The 22980-nt window shown below is 39.6% G+C and overlaps 1 protein-coding gene across 1 annotated transcript in view; it reads right to left on the bottom strand.

Moving 5' to 3' along the window:
- The window catches only part of ABCC8 (ATP binding cassette subfamily C member 8), a 79467-nt gene extending 56777 nt beyond the window's left edge, over window positions 1–22690 (bottom strand). Inside the window, exons 1-8 of the mRNA XM_053945790.1 lie at window positions 22543–22690; window positions 21168–21309; window positions 18411–18532; window positions 12501–12667; window positions 10890–11132; window positions 9855–10043; window positions 4911–5075; window positions 2562–2717 (exon numbers count right to left, since the gene is read on the bottom strand). Of these exons, the coding sequence (XP_053801765.1) occupies window positions 2562–2717; window positions 4911–5075; window positions 9855–10043; window positions 10890–11132; window positions 12501–12667; window positions 18411–18532; window positions 21168–21309; window positions 22543–22690 (1332 nt within the window). The remainder of the gene's footprint in view (window positions 1–2561; window positions 2718–4910; window positions 5076–9854; window positions 10044–10889; window positions 11133–12500; window positions 12668–18410; window positions 18533–21167; window positions 21310–22542) is intronic.
- Window positions 22691–22980: the final 290 nt, after the last annotated feature.

Raw genomic sequence — 22980 nt, 5'->3', positions numbered from 1 at the left:
ACTAAAGCACTCTCTACGCTGTGCTGCCAGACAGGTCTTAGAAAATAAGTGTACATGAAATTGATAGCTTGTACATAGTTTGTCTATAATAATTGCTAACATAGACATTATCTTTAAGGGGGTGGACTCTTCTTGTCTCTCCATAGTTTTTCAGCAATATCATTTTAGCAGTCTACAATCACTGACTTCTTACTGTGCTTCCCATAAAAGGAATGAAAATATCCTGACATCCAAAATATTACCAACAAACTGCCAATATGTAACCTTATCTAATATGATATTTCCCGTCAATTAATTTTCATTATAATTATAATCTCTTTTGTAATTTAGACATCAATATTAGGATATATTCCTTGATCATTTTTTTACTCCCCACTTTAAAATAATCTGGTTCAAATTTTTCTAGCCCCACCCATAATTTCAGGGAAACCATGCCAAAAAATAAGTCAAGTTGCTTTCTGAAAAATTCCAGATGATAACTGCTATATGCATCACCCTCCCGTAATTCTAGAAAGCAAAATGTTTTAAACTGCCATATAAGTTCCTCCACAGTAGATCAGAAAAACTAGTCCATACCTCTTGGGCAGGAGTAACTGCACTGGAAGAGAAAAATGCATTTATATTGCGTGTATGCAACCACACTGTGACCTAAACATGGCCGCAATCACCTTAAATCTCAATATCTTAACAGGCATGGTTTTCTACATCTCACACGTATAGAAAGCACAGTTAAAAGAAGTCATCAGTAAACCGCTGATTGTTTACACCTTAATATGCTCACTATCCTGATTTGAGGCTTTGCAAAAGTCTCATGGAGCCAGCAAGAGTTTTATCAGAGATTCAGACAGTTTATTTCTTCCTCCACATCCTACTGCCGTCTCAGAAGCAATCTACCCCCACTACCAGAGATACTATCTGTGGTAACACAGCAGGTTTCAAACATGTAGCCAGAGTGTGAAGATTCAGAGTATTTCAAGAGGACACTTACTGCTTTTTCAGAGAATGAATACTCCAAGACTCAGACTACACAAGAGGATACAAGATGAAATTCAAAGACTCACTATAACTGACAATAAAAAATGACCTACATTGCCCCCTCCCCAAGTATCTTCCTCAGTGAGGGGAAAAAATTCAGGGCAAATAGCTAAATCAGGCATTTTTTTTTTTTTTCCTCAGGTTAGGAAGTTAATTTGGTTTATCACATGATCTGTAGCAGCTTGACAAAAATCTCCTCTATTCAACAGGAACAATTACAAAATCCACTCAATTTTAGTAAATATCTTTTATTGTCAGAAAAAGTCCTGATGGCCAGTAGTCTAACACCTCTCTCTTTGAAAGACATTCATACAGTTTAGTTAACTGAATGGCTGGCTTTTCTTCCCATTCCCAGCTTTTCAATGTCATTTTCTTATATGCTTACCATCTTAAATGAGAAAATCACTAGTATAAGATGCTGATGGACACAAACTCCTAAGCAACATCCCTAAAACCACATTATAAACTGCCTGGAAACATGATCTGCCAGTTGGTGTCTGTATATAGTCTATACATAGTCTATATACAGTTGGTGTCTATATACAGTCTCATGAAAACTATTTAACTTTTGGGTAAGGGCAAGCAACCCAAAATGCAAAGCTGCTGGAGAGATTACTTGCAGGTTTCTGACTTACACACCAGCAAAATCAGCCTCTGTGTGGTGCTCTATTTTTCTCTCTGTGCCTTTGTGACATGAACACAATGAAGTTTTCATCATGTTTTTGAAACGAAATTATACGCCTAGAAAATACCAAATTCACCAATAAGAGAATTTAAACTCTACTGCCTCTTCTGTTTGTGCTAGCACTGAAGCACACCCAACAAAAGGGCACCAAGTAGCTGGAAGCAGCTCAGTACCCTGCAGGAAGACTTGCAGGGTACTGAGTATCAGATGAAACTTCATGCTTTACTGACAGCTTTTTCAGGAAATTCTTAAATAGAAGTATAAGGTGATCCAAGTTGGAAAGGAGACTGAAGGGATCAGACTGTTGTTTAGATACAGGAGGCCAAAGACACCAGAGGATAAAGCAGCAAAACCATTTTTCATAACAATTATGTTATAACAAAAAAGAATAGCCTCCAAAACAATGACAAACTGTGGAGTTTGTCATCCAAAAAGCAGCAGCAGTTTCAAGGGATGTCCAAAGGATCATCTCTATGTAATCATATTTATGCTACTTTTCTTGCTTCTGCTGGGATTCACAAAACAAATGATTGCAATATCTTCCAGTTAACTTCCCTGATGTAATAAATGAATGCACAGCAACCTGATGCACCCTATAAATTGATAAAAATGCAGAGCATTTTTGGCAGCAGCCAAGATCCTAATACAATCATAAATACCTAAAGTCCAGTCACAGATGTGTAATCTATTACAGACAATATTTCTAGATGTTAATAGCTTGAAATTTTATTTCAAGTTATTCTTTAACTTCTTTAATATTCCCACTTTCATAAAGCTCACATGCAATGAACCCCTACAGACTGATGTGCATGAAGAACAAAAGCACATTTAATCACCTTACCTGTACTGGCATAGCCCAAAGGTTAGGGCAGAGGAAGAAGAACCACATCAGCTGATTTGTGTCTATGGCAACCAGGTTACAGATCTGGCCTGCTGTCATCTCCCCCATAGACATGTTAGAAGTTGAAAGCTGCATAATTTTATTGTATATTTTTGTCTGGAAGAGAGATCAAAAGGTACTAGCATACAGAAATAAAATGAGACTTCAGGCTCCATCTAAAACCCAGGCCCACCATGTTGAGGGCAAACAATATTTCCAATAACTTGAGTGACAAGAATAAAGTTTGGCCTTTCACATTATTTCTTAATTTAAAGCTACTATTCCTCACTGACACAATGCGCAGCACTGTTACCTGCATTGTGGTTGTCTAAGTACCTTTTTGCATCCTTGTGCATCAATAAGAGAATGAAACCTTTACTGTCCAAAAATGTCCAAGAACCACATTAGCAACTATGATTTATACCTCCAGCATCTCCAGAGTGCCCTTCCTGTAACTAACACCAAGATATTATTAGATTCAATATATAATCCTTAATGTATTATAATCCTTGTTATTTTTTTCAGGCAATTGACTCAGGTCCCATTCAACCTCAGCACAATGTTCCTGGCTGAGAACATTGCTGCATTTTGCTTAGAGAACTCAGTTCCATTACACAGTTTAATTCACAGACAGTGAATGTCTCAGGTACAATTCTGTACCGAATTAAGCACCTGCCTCAGTGCAGAATCAGGCACCAGGTATAAAAACAACATACTACAAAATAATGAAAGCATACTTTTACCAGCTAGTTTGGTAAAAATCAAATAGGACACACTGAACAGTGGCAGATTTACATAGGATAGGAGGAGAGAAAATATTTAAAAAAAAAAACATAGGAAAAAAAGTATAAGAATGACGCTGTTGAGCAGGACGGGAACAGAGAACTCCAGATCAGAAGGCAAAGAAAATGAGCTCTCTCTTTATTTCAAATTTACCACTCTATATATAGAGAACATCGAGAAGACTAATTTCATTGGTCTTAGAGTAAAAACATGTCACACCATTGGTGTGCAGTGAATGATGCACAGTGGCAGAGCATATTCATAAACAATGTGAATAACAAGATAGATTAGAGAATTATTTACATTCTTTCCCAACTGTTTCCCAGGCTCTTGCCTGGTTAGAAAACCTTTCTCTTTCTCTCTGACTGAGCTGAGAATACCCACATAAGAATACTGGCAGGGAGACCGCCATTAACACTGATCTGCTGCTTAGAGTGCTGACTAAAAATGTTCCAATTTGAATAGTCCAACTGGCATTATCTGGACCTCTATTATCCAGAACAGTGAATACAAAGCTTTTCTTAAACAAAATTTATTTAGCACTCTTTTCCAACTATTCCCCTATTGCATTTGCTTTGGTCTTTGTATTTTTCACTCATTTGCAGCTCTTCATTCATTACTTGATACAAGTAATGAATTTTTTTTTTCTGTACTTTTGGGTCAAATTTTTATTCCTCTGGAATTTTTCTACTTCACTCTAGTCAGGTAAAACCAATGGATGGAAACCAGAAGTCTGTCTGCTGACAAGTGCTTCCAAGTGTAAGATCAAAACAGAATTAAACAATTAGGCTGGTATTGAAAGCATCCATCAATCACAGAAACTCCCCACAGGATCCATGCAACTCAGGGAATAAATAGTGTAACTTATAAGTTACACTAAGCCTGGATTTCATGCTGTCACAGGGTAGGTTTCAGTCAGTGCCTTTGGCAATCCCACACTGTAATCTTACACCAAATTCTCTCATTTCCAGGCACAGAGCTTTGTATGCTACATCAAAGTTCCAGCTGTAGTTGTAGCTATACAGACCCCATTTTTGCAATCTGACTTATGTTCAGTGCTTACAGACTCCACTGTGCCTGGCAGATTTTGAATAAAACACTACTCATGCATTGGGAATACAACCTATCCTTCTGTCCAAAATATACTTGCAATACATTTTAAAGATTTTTTTTTTTGCATGGGATGTGATGCTACCAAAATCACATGAGAAGTGATTTTGAGATGGGAGAGGTGCAGTTCACATCTAAACTACTTCAAAAGTTACACTCAGTTTTACTGTCAGCAAATTTTTGCTTGAAGGTAAGAAGAAATACAGCATTGGATACTGAAAATAAACATTTATATAAAACCATCAAAATAAGATGCAAAGGAAACAGAACTTAGGGTTAACACAATTTCTAACAGCAATGGTACATTCAGTACATTTCAGGAGAGAAGCATTTCAGAATTTAACAACTATATAATTTATATTTACAACTACATGTTGATGAGGGTGTGAAAAGGTTAATTAGTAATTTATTTGGTACCTGTATTGCCCCTCTCAAGTTGATTCCTGTTTCAATAGCGACATAGTATGATGCTTGCAGAAATGTCCTTTGCAATAGAAGGGCAAAAAATAAGAGTACAGCCAAAACATAAGCATTGGACAGGAACTCTTGTGATGAAATAAAGAAAACACCAAGAATTTTAGTCTGTAAAAAGAAAGAAAGTTAGAAATCAGGTACAATGGTAATTTGCATAATTAAGAAGCAGAGATAATCCCAGTTTATTACTTTGAAAGTGCTCCCAACCTTGTCTGAAACCTCACAGTTTATCACTTCAAAGAAGCAGTCTCAAACATGCCAACTCAGTAAGCTTCATTTAAATGCAAAATGATGCTTATCTGATATCCTTCCAAAACTCCAGAACACTGAGTAACTCCATATGGTCATGTATTAAAAAATGTGCACTGCCCATCATCAGAAAGGGACAATTAATATCCTTTGGGAAAAATTACTCTTTATTTTAACACCTCAGGTTACTGAACACTAAAAATGACCTTCAGAACTTGTAAAATACCCAAAACTCTTTGAACTATGCAAATTATTTTGGCATGCAGCATCTTGTTCACTTTCATATATGGTCATTACCTTTTAACAAGCTCATGAGATCACCAAAGTGCATTTTGAAGCATGTCTACAGCTCAATGGGAAAATAGTGCATTTCAGATTATATTTAACAAGCTGACACTTTGGTGCCACAACAAGTTGAGAGGCTGGCTCACCATGGGAAGCCTTCTGTAACTAAAGTGTCTCCATAATCCTCTTTCTCCTCTTGGCTCCTTCAAAACTTTGATTGCTGAATTGGGCTTCCATTAAAGGCAAAATTAGGAAGATGACTCCCTCTATTCCCTTTCAGAGGGCTTCTTGCCATTTACACTCCCGCTCTATCCCTTGCTCAGCACATTTTTTCTTGCCTACATATTTTCTTTGCTGTTGAAGTTTTCACAACTGCTATAATAGTTAATCAGCTGTATTTCACAACTCTCAGTGTCTGTACATTTTATTAGATCTGATCTGCACCTTGCAATTAACTTCATAAAAAACTCATATGGCAAGTTCATACAGAGGCAAAATTTAGGTTTTTAAGCTGTTCTTTTGCCTGAGCCAGCTGGAAAAGGAACAAACTTCTCCTTACTCTTATTTACACCCTGGTTGCTCCAACCTGCACGCTTCTGTTGCTCACTGTGCACTAGCTGGGGAGTTGACTGGATTTCTTCCTGGGCCAATTCAAATAATTGAGACAAGAAAATCAGCCCAGAAAAAAAAGAAGTGCCCAATCAGTGCCAGAGATATAAAGCAAAGAAGAAAAGAAGAAAAGAGGAGCAGAGGTGAAAAGGAATATAATAGGGAAGAAAATTTTAAAATCTGTATTAAGGGCAAAACTGAACAATTACAGTACATGCCAGCAATTATAGTTCACACAAAGAGACATTTAACTGCTATTTTACCTATTTGCACCCTAAAGGGATTTTAAAGCCCTAATTTATTACTTATCCCGTAGCAATTCAAATAGGCTACAGAAGCATTTTATACTACAAATAGTCTATAGTACACTAAAAATTAGTTTCTCTTCCAGATTATTTAGTCTTAAAAGTTCAGTTTTTCAGTGCTGTCCTCCATACACATCTGGCCAGTACTGCTAATCTCTGCAGCTACCACTTTTTACTATATGTAAAAGAATACTTTTTTTCTCACAACTATGTTTGACAAATCATGCTTTTCTAGCAATGAGATTCTGGTGCAGCACTGACTCCCATCAAAACATTATATAATAGACAAAGAGGGAAAGGGAGATGAATATTCTCATCCTTTCTTCTAATACTCCCTTGAGAGAAAAAGAGGACAAACATACATACATAAAGATCACACACTTGCTGATAGCAAGATGTTTGCCAAGCCTCAGATGCATTATCAGGCCATTATGGCTTACTGAGCATACCTGTGTTTAAGCTACAATAGGTTCTACACACACTTGTCAGCCTGCAGGAAACAAATACCTGAACACTTCCTGAACTTTTCACATATAAGGCAACTAATCTTGTTCAAGAAGTTGACAGAAATAATTAGGTGTTTTATTTTCAGAAATGGCTTTGGGAATATTCAGTGTCCCACCTTCCTGAAAACTTCAGGGTAACGCCAATTCTTAAAAGTTGCTCTAAACCAGTAAAAGGCTGTGCAAAAAGCTGCAATTTAAATTCATAAAGACTCTAGACTCACACAGTCTTAATGTCAATACTGGGCTTTTTGCTACACTGGGTCCTATGACTTCAAGAACTTTTTAAATAATGAGTTTGCTGCATCTCTGAATGTGTTATGTCAGCAGCCACTCCTAATACTGGAACTGCTAATCCTAACGGTGCAACATGGAAGATGCTACCAGCAAATGATAAAGGTTATCATTCTGTCAGTCTCTTCTTCAGTGTGAAATGATTAACGCTCAGAGAAATCCACAACATAGGAATGTTCTGGGGTGGCCATAAATATTGATACTGGAGTTACAAATAAACATGAAGAGCATGACAGAATTTAAGACACTGTTGTGCTCTGACTAACTACTTGAGCAATTAATACTGCTTGTGACAGCCATGTGATCTGAATTACAGCTCCATGGTGGGTTATATCTGCCACAAAGGACCTGAAGAGCAGAACAATTATTCTATCTCTTTGCCTTCAGTTTCACAAAGTGAATTTCTCTTTGAAAGATACAGCTGACTCATTATAACATCTCAATCTAAATATTTAAGATGTAGCTGGGTAAGACATGGGTAAGACACCCTCCATTGTACTCACAACTTATATTGCTTATCTGATTCTGTCTCACTGTGTGGCACCAGTGCCCTCAAACTCAGCAGCACATCAAGCACAAACACTGTTTCCCCCCCACTTATCTTTACCTTCATATGACAGCATTTTAGAAAGCTTTTTTCTCACACCTGTGAAGCTCACAGGGGCAAACTATAAGGCAAGGTTTTCTTCTTTTGACTCATTACAAGCAGGGATATAACATTCCTAGCAGTAGAGCTGGTGTATTTCTTTCTAAATTAGACCAAGTTGGCTAGGTATGTGAACATACATGGGAGCCCTCCTGAACACCCCAGTCTGCTTCCTGATAATTTGAATAGAAACTCTTCATTAGAAAGATATTTCACCTCACCCAGCAAAAACAATTTTCAAACTTAAATGTAGTTAAGATTCTTGCCAGAAAAAAACCCAATGTCAAAACATAAGGAAAACATAAGCAAAGTTAAAATAAGTGACTCTTAAGTGTCACTTGTGGAGTATGACCATCAGTGATTATTGCTGTTAGGTGATCCCAAATTGGTGTCAATGACAACAGTGAGGTTACTGCTTAGCTAGTGAGTGAGGATACCAGGCTGGATGAAGCTCTGCTTAGGGTCTATCAGGACCAGACCTGAACTTTTGCTTTTCCACAGAGAAGCATTAGCTGACACTTTTATAGGAAAATTAAATAGGATAATCTGTAAATTATATCAAATCACAATTTCAGCTGAAACGGCATCCCTAACAGAAAAGCAGAGCTCAAAAGCTTTCACAGTACTTTGCTGCAACATAGTACTATAGTCTTAATTTTCTCATTTCCTGCTTTAACTGGTTTCCATTGAACCTACTTGCTACAATAAAGTTTCCAAATATTAGTATAAGGGTTGCAAAATGGACAAACAGTTAATTTTAGCCTGAGGCCTTTGTTAAATTTTCTGCACTGCAGCTGATGGACTTCAATATTTACAGTGGACCTAATCCAAAGTGTACTTAAATGAATGGGTATATTTCCATTAGTGTCAACAGACTTTAGAAACAGTCTTATATCAGACACTAAGTGAGCTGCAGAAATAAACTGATCTATCTCGTAGAAATCCAGCTTGTAATGAAAAGATGCTTTCCTGAGTTACATTTTTATTTTTAGTTAATCGAGAAATATGTCTGCTTCCTTTCGGAGAGCATTCATTTAAATAGCATCCTTTAAAAATAGTTGATCTTTCAAACTAACATCCCCAAAGGTACTAGAGGGAATGCTTGGTCACAGTTAAATTACTTGGCATTTCATGATGATGACAAAACTCTGCTTTAATCCTCTTAGATATCCCTCATTTTTAGAAATGAAAAGCCAAGCCTATTAAAAACACACTTTTCCTTTCTGGAAAGCACTCGGTCACATACTTGAATCAATCTCTACTCAAGACTGTACCTAAATTCCTTATGATATTGATGGGATTCTGGATATGCTTCACTGTTCTCTTGAATGAGGTTATTTTCCAGAATGCAAGGCTGACTAGATGCGTGGCTCACATATTTTGCCCCCAAAAGAATCACAGAATGGATCAGGTTGGAAGGAACCACTGGAGGTCATCTAGTCCAACCTCCCTGCTCAAGTAGAATCATCTCAGAGCACATGGCACAGGATTGCATCCCAGCTGCTCTTGAGTACCTCCAGCATGGGAGACTCCACAACCTCTCTGGGCAACCTGTTCCAGTGCTCAGTCACCCACACTGTAAAGAAGTTTTTCCTCATGTTCAGGTGGAACTTCCTGTGCATCATTTTCTGCCCATTGCCTCTTGTCCTATTGCTTGGCAGCACCAAGCAGAGCCTGGCTCCGTCCTCTTGAGACCCTCCCTTTGGATATTTGTATAAATTGATGATGTCCCCTCCCATCACTTCTCGGGGCTGAACAGGTCCAGCTCCCTCAGCCTCTCCTTGCAAGAGATGCTCCAGTCCCTTAACCACCTTTGCTGCCCTGCACTGGACGCATCCATCACAGTACAAGAGTGGGTATCAGGCAGTACATTCACACTGGCACTTGCAGTACTCACAAACACAGCGCAGAGTCACTTTCCTCACTGAGGACAAACAATACAGAGTCACAGCATCCCTTTTTTGACTCCTCTCTTTTGATGACATTTTGACAGTACCTGTGGGCGGATGGTGTTATTTCCTTTCCCAACGTTGTGAACAATCCCAGAGATACAGAGTGGCCCGGCGAATCCAAGTAAGTCAGCCAGAATACGGAATGTGCTGCTGAGAAGTAAGGGTCTTCCAAAAGCACAGCAGAGAGCACACCAAATGGATCTGGATCCTTGGGGAGACGATGATCTTTTGTTCTGGTCAGAATTCAATTAAAATTAGTAAGAATTATGTTATACATTAACCACAGGTCTGATAAATCATTGGTATTTTTAATCACTGCTTTAATTCATTGACAACCATTTGTAATCTCTCAGGTAGAAAGCAGAGGAACTACAACTATTGTTTCTTTTTGTAGAGTCAGAACAAAGCAATAATTTGCACTTCTCTCCACAAAAAGAACCATGATTTCTTTTCTACCTTTAATAGGGATCAAGTAAGTGTGTTGTTTGCGGCCTGCTGAGAAAGGAAAAAAAACAGGGAGGGAAGTGACAGGTTTCTCTGGTGAACACAGAGACTGGAAGCATACACTTCTTTGGCAGGATGCAAACAAGTTCTCTTAGAACCCCCAAAACACACTCAGCTCCCACTGAGGAGTGAAAATTAATTTGAGCTGAGGTAGTTTCAGCCTTGAACTCTCCTATGGACAAACTGTAACTGCAATAACATAGAAAAAAAATAGCCCTGCAAGGCCTAATTAATACAGATGGTGTAATTGAGTGGTTCCAGGGTCTTAGGAGGAATAATGGTGTTCAGTGAACACAGTCCATGATTACTTTCCACATCAAAATAGAGGCTGTACACATTTCACACACATTTAACCAGTAATCTGCTTGACATACACATTTGATTAGAGAAAGTTCATTATTTGTATGAGGTACAGCTGAGGATGTGGTCTCTTGGTATATCAACTGCTATGCCAAGGAATACTTCATTTGCATCATATCTGTTTATATCTCTTTGTGTCATGCTTATATGATAAAAACTAATGAAAAACACAAGCTCTGAGTAAGCAGACAGACATAATTCCATGCTTTGCATACCTTCTGTGCTTCAAAGGCCTCATTAAGGCGAATGTAATTGGTCAGAGCTCTCATAGCAATGGGAAGCTTGCCTATGGTTTTCAAGTCTATTGGTTTTTTATGGGCAGTCTTGATGAATGTGTTCATCCACCAGTATGTTCCTTTGGATAACAGATTCACAAAGGGCTGCAAGAATCTAACACCAAGATCCTGGAGATCCTCAGGAGGTTTAACTTCTTTAGGGGTTTTGAAGAAAACATACCTCTGAAATCCAGAAAAATGCCAGCAGAATCACAGTGAATATGTAGAAAATACAAGTGCACAAAGAATAGATAAGGACATTGCAGATAATCAATGAATCAGTCTTGGCTTCTTAAAAGACATTCAAGTACAACCAATACAGCAATCTAGTTTCTTCAGGTACTGAGGATAATCAGAGACATCCAGTCTAGAGATAAGTAATTCTTATCATTCACTATGACTCTGCTTATGGTGCAAAAATTTGCATATTTTCAGGATAAAAAAACCCAAACCACCTTACAGAATCAGAATCATCATGGCTGGGAGACCTTCAAGATCATCCAGTACAACCACCAAACCAGAACCACCCTAATCACCCCTACACCATATCTCCAGATACCTCTGGAATACTTCCAGATACTTCTGGAATACTTCCAGATACTTCTGGAATACTTCCAGATGTGGTGATTCCACCATGTCCCTGGGCAACTTATTCCAGTGCCTACCCCCTGTTTCAGTAAAAAAAAGTTTTTCTAATAACTAATCTGAACTTCCATGGTGCAACTTAAAACCATCTCCTCTTGTCCTTTTACTTGAGACATGTCAGAAGAGACTGACCTCCTCAATTATTTAAACAGGACAGTCCCAGCATTGTTTTGAATTCTAGGCAGCACAACATGGGGCACAGGAGCTAAGACACAGCCCTGAGGTTATCACTGGGATTCATCTCCCACACCACACTGCTTCACATTTGTTAGCTCAGAACATGGAACTACTGGTGCTGCAGAAAAAAAAATTACATGGGAATATTTCTTTCTCTCCTAAATTTAATTTGTGTGCACAGTTGGTGAGTGCCAGCTGAAGGGAACTTTGGAATTTATGTATCCAGCAGTCTCCAAAGTCTCAGTTTAGATTATGAGTGCAGACACTGCAGAGCCAAAAAAAATGTAGCTGGGAGGAACCCTGGTAGCCCAAATAAATCATTTATTGTGATTGTCTCCTGGAAAATGAGAGATGCTCTTTCTGTGTCTAGGATATTCTCTGATAGAGCAGACAATTCCTTTCTACCAGTCTTTTGCATCAGAAATACTTGGCTCTCATGACTGAAACAGAATAATTTAAAAATTTACAGCAAACTCGAACAGATGAAATTGATCTTAAATTGTCAACAACAGTCTGGCATTTTTTGAAATTACAGATTCATCTGGCCTACTAAAGTAGTATTAACCCTTGATTGTCAAATAGATTTCTATTTCTAACTGGATTTTTCTTCCTCCTTTAGTACTGCATTTTACACCAAGTACCTAGAAAAGGGAATTAAAAAAAATACCAATAACCCAAAAAACAACCAATAAAAACTAGTAGAAGGAGACTTCTAGCATAGTTACATACCCTCACCCTGATGACATTGATTTCTACAGCTAGTAGCATTCCGTAAAGAACAACCAAGAGTCCTGTGAGGCAAAATCGAAGCTGAGAAAATCCAACCCCATTATCACAGAACTTCACAAATTTGATGGTTTTAGTTATGAAAGCTAAAGTCCAGTAGAACAGCAATGCTGTAGAGAAAAAAAAAATAAACCAAACAAATTAACCAGCTCTATAGTTGCAAAAATATACAATGGTATTATAAAATATAATTAAGGAAGAATTCAACAAAATTTATTAAACCAGAGAGTGGCCTTTCTCATGTCAAACAGAAGCCTAATTTAATTCCAAAAACATTAACGTATTAAGATAATGTTAGTTCAAAATGCCTTTTCTATTAGATTTAGTGATATTTCAAAAGTTTCACAAAGTGAAGTCTGCTGAAGAAAATTTTATCTGCTGTAAACCCGTGTCCACATGATCAGCTCAAGGGAGGTTGTTGCTCCAAAAGTGAAGGTGGCTGTGAATAATGTTCTTCAGATTTGGTTAATGCTAAAAGACTGCTATGAATGTGGTTTGAAGGAAAATTCCCTGTGAATCTCTGGGATGTGTCAGGAACAGATATTAAAATACTTTGTCCAAACTGCTGTCGCACTATCGTTCAACACAAATTCCATATACATAATTCACGATGTAGATAAAACAGTCACATCAAGGAAGCATATTCTGGCATTCATGGAATACAACTTTCACTTTTTAGTATTCTATAAAACCTCTTGTCTCAAGGTGCTCATGCTACCATCAGCTACAGCTAAATAATCCTTGGAATAAGCTCTGGTGACTTGGAAGCACTGCCCATACCATTCATCACACCATAAGTCAGCTCCTGTTCCCTATTCTTAAGGAAATGCCTCCCAGGGTTATATTTTAAATACATCTTTCATTGCCGCTGTATCTGCCATGGTGCAACAGATGGAATGAGCTCTAACTGCCAAGAAATGCCTGGATGTGCTTTCCAAGTGTCTTACCGGAGAAAGACTTCAACCAAGGCATTAGCAACTCTAAGTCTAGCTTAAATACAGGAAACTTAAAAACAGGAAGTTGCATAAATTTCAAAGAATTGGTAGTGTTTCAGCTATGCTGAGGCACCAGAAAACTCTCTGGAGATGTACTCTGGGGCTACCCTTTCCAAGCAAAGCTAAATTCAATGCAGTGAATCCATGTGAGGTTTGGGACTGCCAGTCCTGCTTCTACAGAAATCAAGTTAAAAACCTCTCCTTTTAATGATGACAGTGAACGAACAGTACAGGAACACTGCATTAGGACATTTGCCAAGGGAACCTCTCTTCCTCTAAAATTAAGAGGCCAGTTCATAAGAGCAAAACACTGACTGGTCAGGTATTTGCACACACTTCAGTGGCCGATGCAGTTGCAGAGAGGGTTTTAAAGATATACCTACCAAATTTCTCTTATAAAGAGAAACTTTCTCTCTTTTCTTAGCTTTTTAATGTGAGGCTTCCTACCATCTTCCCAACTTAGATTGCTTATCATCCTGTTCCAGACTGCTTCCTTCGAGGCACTATTCCTTCCTATTTGCAGTACTTCTGACTAGAAAGTCTCACTTCATCCAAGAATTACATTCCATGCTGTTCTACTCTTAACCACCTTTATCTGTTAAACGTTGTTTTATTTCATTCTTCCAACAACAGGCTGAGAACACATCCCTCTTGGAATAAAAGGGACTTAAACATTGCACACTGAAAATATCAACCAGTGGAGGACTTCCGAAAAATAACTAAGCCAACAGGTGTTTATGCATGTCTTGGATTTATAAATAAGAACTAGCAGAGCCATTCTCCTATTTAGGGTTTAAATAAGGGTCTGTATGACCTTTTATTATTATTGTTATAACGTTAATTTATCTTTTATCTAAGAAGTATTACGAAGTGCCAAACATAACAACTTACTTAGCTTTTTGCTTTTGAATACAAGTGTATGTAATCTGATCTGGAGAACACTCACAGGCCACTCAAGGCTCCTTAGAAAATACAATTGTGGCTCTGTTCTTTATAGATGATGTTTTTATCATCTGGCTGGTGAGTACATTTTGGCTGAGAGTTTTTAGAAATTATCTCTGAGAATTTCCACTGGTCTGAACTGTGAAGTGATCAGACCACAGAGGCCCACTTACATTTACTGGATTGCTTTAGACCTGTTCTACATGCCTAAATGACCTTGCTTTTTCTTGGGCCATGTAAGATCCCTCAACCCATACCACCGGGGTGTAGATTCTCACCTGGACCACATCTGTGAAAAATGAGGCAATGTAACTCAATAACTCAAACTCTTCTACACCTTCACTGAATTAAGCCCAATTGGAAAAGCCACACATTTAACTGGATAGGATTTATTAATTAACCTGTGCCTGTTTGGAGAAATTTTTTTTGTACTAAGCAATAAGCAATATTTTTATGCAAGATGTTCCATCTTAGAGAATAAACCAGTTCCAAGGGAAACAACTACAATGCAAAAGGACAAAAATTCTGAATCAGAAAAATAGATCCCTGTCTTGCAGTGGTAAGGTGTAGGTACACAGTTTGTGTTAATTGGGAGTGGGACTGCGGCCCTGCCTCATCCCCAGTGGGCTACAGCTGTACAAGACAGGTGAATAATAGTGAAGGTTATGGGACATGGAGTGGCCAGGAGCACTGACCAATCACAGAAAGGTAGAGAGGGCACACAGGTGCAATGCATGAACATGAGGGGTATAAAAGGTTGGGCTAGAGAATAAGAAAGACACTTGAAGCCTTCTGAAGTGGTCTGGTGTTACTCTGTATGGGTTGAAGCTTTCTGAAATTGAATGGTGACACTGTGTATCATGGCCCTCTCAAATGTGACGTGCTGTGGCATATACTGCAACAGTAAGGAAGTCATATAATTAATATTGGTTTAAAAAAAAGGACAATTTTCTAAAATAAAAAAATTCATGTGTTCCCATGCTACCACCCATTTCACATTAAAACCTCAAAGTCCTGTTGTTATTTCATCGTTTTCTCCTGCTAATAATTTTTGAGGTTTATTTATCTTTAAAACAAAGAAACTAACTTAAAAAATAGTGGAATCAGATGCTACCATTCAGTTGTGTATTTTAAACATCGAAAAAGCGGATTTTCCAATCCAATATGAAAATTATTTAAAATGAGTCCTGCTTAACTGTACAAATGTATGCAACCATGTGGTACAAAGAGCATCAAAATTAGCATTGTTACGAGAGTGCCCTGGTAAACAGCACTACATGCTAACAGCTACATTTGTTGAAATATAATTATAGACCAAAAATCATACAGAAAAAAAACCCACATTCAGACCAGATCAAGGTGTTCCAATAGTTGGGTCACTCAACCACATTCATGAACTCAATCATTAGCTGCAGTGAATAAATATTCTGAATCTTGTCAACTTTTATTGATAAGAAATATTAAGAAAGACTTCTTCAAAATAGCCAGGTGCCTGGGCTAAAGCTGAAAGGCAGGAGCAGAATCAGTAGAGGAACTTTGAGTCCTCCTTTTGCATACCCAAGGAAACATGCTAATCCTCATGTCTGTCATGGTATCTGCCTCTTACTTGTTTATGAAGAGCTACAAATCAATTTGGTTTCTTTAAGGTACAGAGTGAAAAGGATCTTTAAAAAAGAACAGATCTCAAAATTTCATGGGACTGGAAAATTTTATCCTGTTCAGAATTAATGAACAGACCTTTAAGGGTCCACTGCACTGTGAGTTCCCCTGCTGGATTTAATAGTTTTTGGATAAGGCCCTGTTAGTCTTTCTTTTAAACAGCTACCAACTCTTTGCAGCTGTGAGCATTCATCCTGCAGCCGAGGCAGATGATGCCCTGCAGATGATGCCCTGCAGTTTGCTGGAAATTCACTGATGCTCAGAAGCAGCAAGATGTCACAACAGCTCTTCTACTTTGCTCCGTGTGCACACAACATTAGATCTCTTCTACCTAAGCCCAGTTTCCTATACACCCAGCAAAAACCTTATCACCAACTTTAGCTTTCCCTCCTGGTTCTCATTTACCTCATAAAATGAGGCTCTAAAGCAAAGCTGCTTCATGGCCACACTGCACTCTAGTGGGTTGGCAGATGAGTAAATGTACAATTTAACTATCCATACTGGGTTAATTTGCATAAAGTGCTCCTTGCCTAGTCCCAGATGTCAATACAGAGTAGCTGCAATTAAGATTGAAAGATAATTTACAATCCTCACAGTTTGTGCAGTTAAGAACAAAGGATAGAGTCTTCCAGAAATGTCTGTCTTAGGACAAATAAAAGAAAAACAAAAGAAAAAATAAAATAAAAATCAAAGACCATCAGCTTGCGAAGATTTTGGAGTAAAATTCAAATCAGACAAACTAAGTGGCAAAGACTGTGATCATCTGATTTCCTTTTTTGCCTAAGAGCTATTAAGACCAGGTTTTCTGAGGAAGTCTAGTCCTTGGAAATTCTTGCAAAATTAAAATTCATCCATAATACTTAAGTAAGTGCTGGTATTCGCTGTTACAACTTTTTAGTATTCAAATATTGTCCAGAGTTTATCCAGCATCAGCACTCTAAACACTGAAAAGTATTATCATAAAAAAGAAATCTCTACTGAGAAGGAATTATGCAAAATTGGGTAATCAACTACCAGCTGTAACTTTGCTAACCTTCTCAAAGACTTTACAGCAGGAATGTGGCTGTGACACTAAATTATTTAACATTGCATTATACATCTGAAATAACAACAAAAAGCCCAAACAAGAAAACAACCTAAAAAACAAAACCACAAAAATCACTGCTTGCTTTATAGGCAAATGTAATAGACTAGCAATGCTTCCTGAGGCATAATGCCTTCCTGTGAGAAAGCATTAAAAATACTCTGTTGACTTATTTAAAAAGCAACTAAATGACCTCACCTTTCTTAAAGGATAAAAAAGATCCTACTTAAAAGAAAGGTACAGGAAGAAGAGCAGTCCCAAATGAGAAGACATAAGGCTTAGCAACCTGGACAGAAATCTAAGTCTTTGGAGAGGAATTTTTTTTTTTCCAGGAGTTACAGCCTATTTCTGCAGAACAGGACTCTCACTTACCCCAACATGTAGATCAAAATAATCTTCAATATTTAAAAGCTTTCTCAAATCTAGTTATTACTGATTTTTCCCCACCTGACAAAAACTAGAACAAGACTTTGATACACAGAGATACAATGGCACAAGACAAATTTAGAAGGATCTATTGATACAAAATTTGATGAGCCAGAACCAAAGAAATAACAGTTAACAGGATGTGACTAAGCATGTAGACATCCCCAGACTGCAGTCTACTTAAACAGATGAGAACACATGAACAACTGCATGACCACCAGCAGCAGTGGATCTTCTGTAGCTACAGTTTGTTCACAATCTTGCAAAACACATAGTAGACTAGGTAGTTTTTTTCATTCATAGCATTTTCCATTCAAAAGCTGTTTTCAAAGTGAATTTTAGGAACATGAAGCAAGAGCAAGCAGTCAGAGTAATATATTCGTGACTGAAAGTCAGGGATGTCATTCCTTAGCTCCTTGCATATTTCAACAGACCACGCACACAAAGATTTCTTCACTCTTACATCACGCTTCCACACAACAGGCTGACAAGGGGGTTTGGATTTAGAGTTAACAATTTCCCATGCTACTTTTCCCACAAAAGCAGTTCTTCCTAGTTTGGTTCATTGAATCCCTGAGAACATTACACAGACTATTATTAGAAGTTAAAAGCATTAAAAGGAATGAAATGTTTGAGCACACATAGAGGGATAGCTTTGGTCATAGAACACTGCAGTGACCTGCCACCAAGGAAGCAGACACACAGCACCACAGCCACACTTCCAGGTGCATATATTTTGGGACATACCTATTAACAGCTTGGGGAAATTAGATGTTTCAATATTGTGGTAATAGACAACTGATGTGATGGCTGCCAGGAATGCCATTCCAGCCGGCATGTACAGGTGTAAGTGGCGGGATTCAGAAACCCTTCAAAACAACAACAAAAAAAATCTGTTAAAGGCAAACCTCTCAGCTATTTAAATGTTTCCCTTTTAATTCATGAACCGTACCTTGTTCTGATGTAAGATTTTCTAGAATGAGTTATGGGCGCAAACCCCTCCAAGTTTTAATTGAATTTTTGCTTCTAAATCACACAGTTGGATTTCAAATTCCTCCTCTGTGCTGAAAATGAAAGGTGTGTACTCCTATTTCCTACTGAAATCAATTGGAACATTGTTTAAATTAGGACAAGCAGCTCATCTCCAAAATGAGAAAAGTTAATTTAAGCTAAACTAGTTTGAGAGCTGTCCATCAAAATATGTAGATAAGACCAACTGACAGCACAATTCAAGATTTTCTACAGAAGCATTTTTGTAGAAGTGTTTCATTTTTTTCAGTTTAAAGAAGGAACAGCACCACAGCACAGGATTTACTTACAGTGAGGTCTGTCTTCAGTGACTGCAAGCCAACAAAAAAAAACCCTATAACAGAATCATACACTCTTATGTTTTGTCCTATAAAGCAAAACTGTGCTAATGCTTTGCTTCAGGTAGCAGCAGAAGGGGGCCTGCCAAATACAGCCCTTTGGGAATACTAGAATTATTGGGCAATGTTGTTGGTTTGTGCAGTGTTTAACAAAAATATGTTTTTTCCCCTCTTTCCTCCTACTCATTTTCTCTTCCTGCCCTCTCCCCCTTTTCTTTCTTTCAAAAAAAGAATTTAATGCCCTATGCTATCAAGGGCTACAATTTCTCTGTCTCCCAGCCAGCTTCACCAGAAGGAGGTACCAAGATTACTTCAGGACACAAACATTTAGGGAAATTCACACTGTGTCCTCTGAATGGATTTCTTATTGCTTCATCAAACACTACTTTTGTGAAGTTTGGAGAGACAAGAGGAGCTGTGCTGGGAGGGAGATGAAATATCATCACAGGACATCACATTTCTGAGAGCAGAGCATTCCAAATGTCTAGCAGAACCATAGGTGCTCAGGACAACCATTTCCTGCATTTCTGCTCTAGAAAGGAGAGCCTTCCCTCAATGAAGATTGTGGTGAACTCTGTAGAGCTGGCTGGAGCCATGCTCACAGCCTGTCACAAACACTGAATTCCTCTTGCTGACAATAGCTGGATGTCAATATAGCAAAATGAGAAAGGATCCTCTGAAATTCCTAGTCATGCCAGGAGGTTTTGTACCCCAGAGTGGAATTCTCAGCAAGGACAAAAAAAAAACAACAAGAACAGATTTCTTCAGACAGCCTAAGCTTCAGTAGGTAACACTGCAGCAGTGGGAGGCTTTTTAAAATCTATTTATTTCACAGTTGCTGGAATTCCCCTATATAACTGTACCTCCAATAGGCCACTTCCACTGCTGAGATGCCAAAGCCTTTAGCACCCACTTGCTGCCAAAAGGACTCACCAGCATTGATCCATTTTGGTTCTTAGAAAGCTGATGAGTCTCAAAACTCTCTTCTATTCACTGGAGCCCTCGCCAGCCTGCTGAGTGCTTGGGAAGCACGACTGTGGGTTGGCACTCCCCCAGCAGAGCTCAGAGCTTTGATTCTCATCAGGTGACACCTATTACTTAACAGCAGTGTTCTGAGTCAACTTAAATAGCAAATAAATATAATGAGAGGCATTGCTAGTGAGAAAAATAAAGGAAAAAAACTCAAAGCAGGAGATTTTGCTCTGAGCATCCCACACCCTGATAACTCTGAATAAGCAAGAGAAAAATTCCTTAAAAAAAAACTGGCACTGAGAAACATCCTATTTATATAAGTTAAAATAATAATGATGTTATCATTTTCTACACCAGAAGGCTGCAGTGCGTTTCACACTGGTTGGTGGATACTTGTTATATAGATAGCTAATCAGGGAGGTTTTTTTTCTATTTAATTTGGAGCTTCCATTTCATAATCCTTGGGTTCAAATTCATAATCGTTATGAAAAAGCATGCCTCTCCATAGGAAGAGATAATATTCATTGTTATATAATTAGCTTTTTTCATAATAAATCACTCTCCTGTATCACTTGTTTCACTTGGAATAATTTTTTTCCACAGATTTCTGTTTAGTGACATCCTAAGCTGAATAACAGATGATGGTTCATGCTCACATAATATGAGCTGCTCTGCTGCAGGTAACATAGGAGATATAGTGCACAATCATCAGAAGAAACTCTGTGAGGTGTGACTTAAGGCCAAGCAGATTCATTCCTCTTATTTAGATGAAAAGAACTCAGTTTGGGGGTGAATAGTGTAGCCTACTGTGCACATGGGAGTTCCTCCTAAGTAACAACTGTGGGATTGGGTCCACGGACATAAAACATATCATGAAAATGTCACCATCTGCTTGAATCATTAGGATTTATCTATGATTACTCTTTGGAAAGAGAGTGTCATTAAGCTGAACTAAAAATGATTAAGGTCAGTTGTGCATGTGTACATCACTTGGCAAGGTCTGTGGAATTTCTGATACAAGGTTGGTAGGTTAATCACTAAGAAAACAGATTATATGTACATAACCACAAGGAATATGGTTTAGATGAGAACTTAGGGGGGAAATATCTACCCTGAAACCTTTAAACTGCTCAGTGCTAACAGGAGAAGGCAGACAAACACTTACCCATCAGACACTATACCTTCTGCAATTTCACACACCAGCACAAACAAGAGGATAAAAGTCAGTATCCAGCGTAAATTGTGGCCAGGAAAATGAAGCCATGTGCTGTGGTGTATATGTACTTTGGAACTCTGACTCCCCCATCCTAAAAGAGAATCATAGACAAGAGTGACACACAAAGATCCTGCTTACAAAACACCCAAACCACATATGTAACAACTTGGCATACCAACATTGACACAGCTCTACTGTTAAACACACATGCATTTGAATATTATCAGAACCGTGCTCTCACTATCTCACTTCACATGGAATAAAATCAATAATTCAGACAGGACGCAGCCTTAAATTCCTATACTTGTAGCAACTTACCAACAAGTAATTACATGAACTAAACATTTTTCAAATATATTCACAGCTTAAATGAACAACAAAGTAACGTTTTGACAAATATACACAAGCAGTATAATAAATGCACTACTTCTTTTCCCTTCAATTCTTTTAAACAGTTTAAAAAAAGGGGTGAAGCTTTATGTTGCTAAAAATTAGCAGTACTGAGAGATTCCAGATAAACACAGAGAACTCTAAGCAGCTGACCCCGTTTTCACAGTTGTGCTGGCTGCTATTTCCCCACCGGACCTTCTCCCATCCCCAGGAGCGAGTGTGTTACTCCAACCCGCGCCGTGGCTCTCCGCAGGCTGGTCCAGGCTTTGGACGAGGGTATCCGGAGCAGTGACAGCCCCGTGTCTTGAACCACCGGGCCACCTACCGGCCTCGCCGGGCTTGTGACCTCAAATCGCATCCACCTCAGGTACCGCAGAAGCCACCGCCGCGGGGCAGGACCTGTAATGAGGGGGAGCTGCCAGGCAGCTGTGATCCCGTAGTAATCGCTGGGAGTGATATTTCATAACGCAACACTTACTTGTCAGGATTCCTGGGATTTAATTGCACATTTATTTCTGCTCCTTGCCCTACACAGGCAGGGCAAATCCTGCGGTCTCTTCCAGCATCACCCGTTCCTGCCCTGCCTGCGCAAGGGGTTTCACCTGCGGGGAGCCCCGCGGGCTGCCCTGACAGACGGAGATGGGCCCCGCTGCCCGGGGAGAGGCAGCCGCCGGAGCAGCTCGCACCGCATCCCAACAGCAGCTCAGCCTCCCATGCGGCACGGGGGCAGGGCCAGGCCGAGGGACACGGCAAGGGGAGGCCAGGCAGGCGGGGGGAAACACGGCACACGCGCGGGGGAGGGAAACCCACGGCGAGACAAAGCTGGCCGGGGGGATACGGCAAAGCAACACCGCGGGTAGAGAGGCAGAAGGAAAAGTGGGGGAAATAGGAGAGGCACAGGCGGACAGGGGAAGGGAGAGCCGCAAGCACCCACCGATGAAGAGGATGGGGAAGGTGATGAAGAGCAAGAAGACGTGCGGCACCACGTTGAGCGCATCCACGAAGCAGCCGTTGTTGAGCACGCCGTGGTCCACGTTGTAGGCGGTGGAATTGCCCTCGTCGCCGCAGAACGCCAGGGCCATGGCGGGACCCTGTGCGCAGCCGGGCGCCGCCTCCGCGCACATCAGGCGGGGCTGGTGCGGCCGCGGCTCTGCCTACACCTGTCGGGAGCGGCGGCGGCCCCGGCCCCGCGTTGTGCCCGCCCCGGCACTGCCCCGCCCCGGCACCGCCCCCGAAGAGCCCCGAGCGAGGCGCTGGGGGAGCGCTCGGCGGGGACGGGGACGAGGACGAGGACGAGACGTCCCTTCCCTGATGCAGCTGGGACCGATGCGAGCGCACCGTGACAGCCCTCGGTACCCCAGGGCACCAGCCC

Source organism: Vidua chalybeata, chromosome 6 (assembly GCF_026979565.1).
Source record: "Vidua chalybeata isolate OUT-0048 chromosome 6, bVidCha1 merged haplotype, whole genome shotgun sequence".
NCBI lineage: Eukaryota > Metazoa > Chordata > Aves > Passeriformes > Viduidae > Vidua > Vidua chalybeata.
Note: the sequence above shows the minus strand (reverse complement) of the source record. Positions and strands in the feature narration are given on the sequence as shown.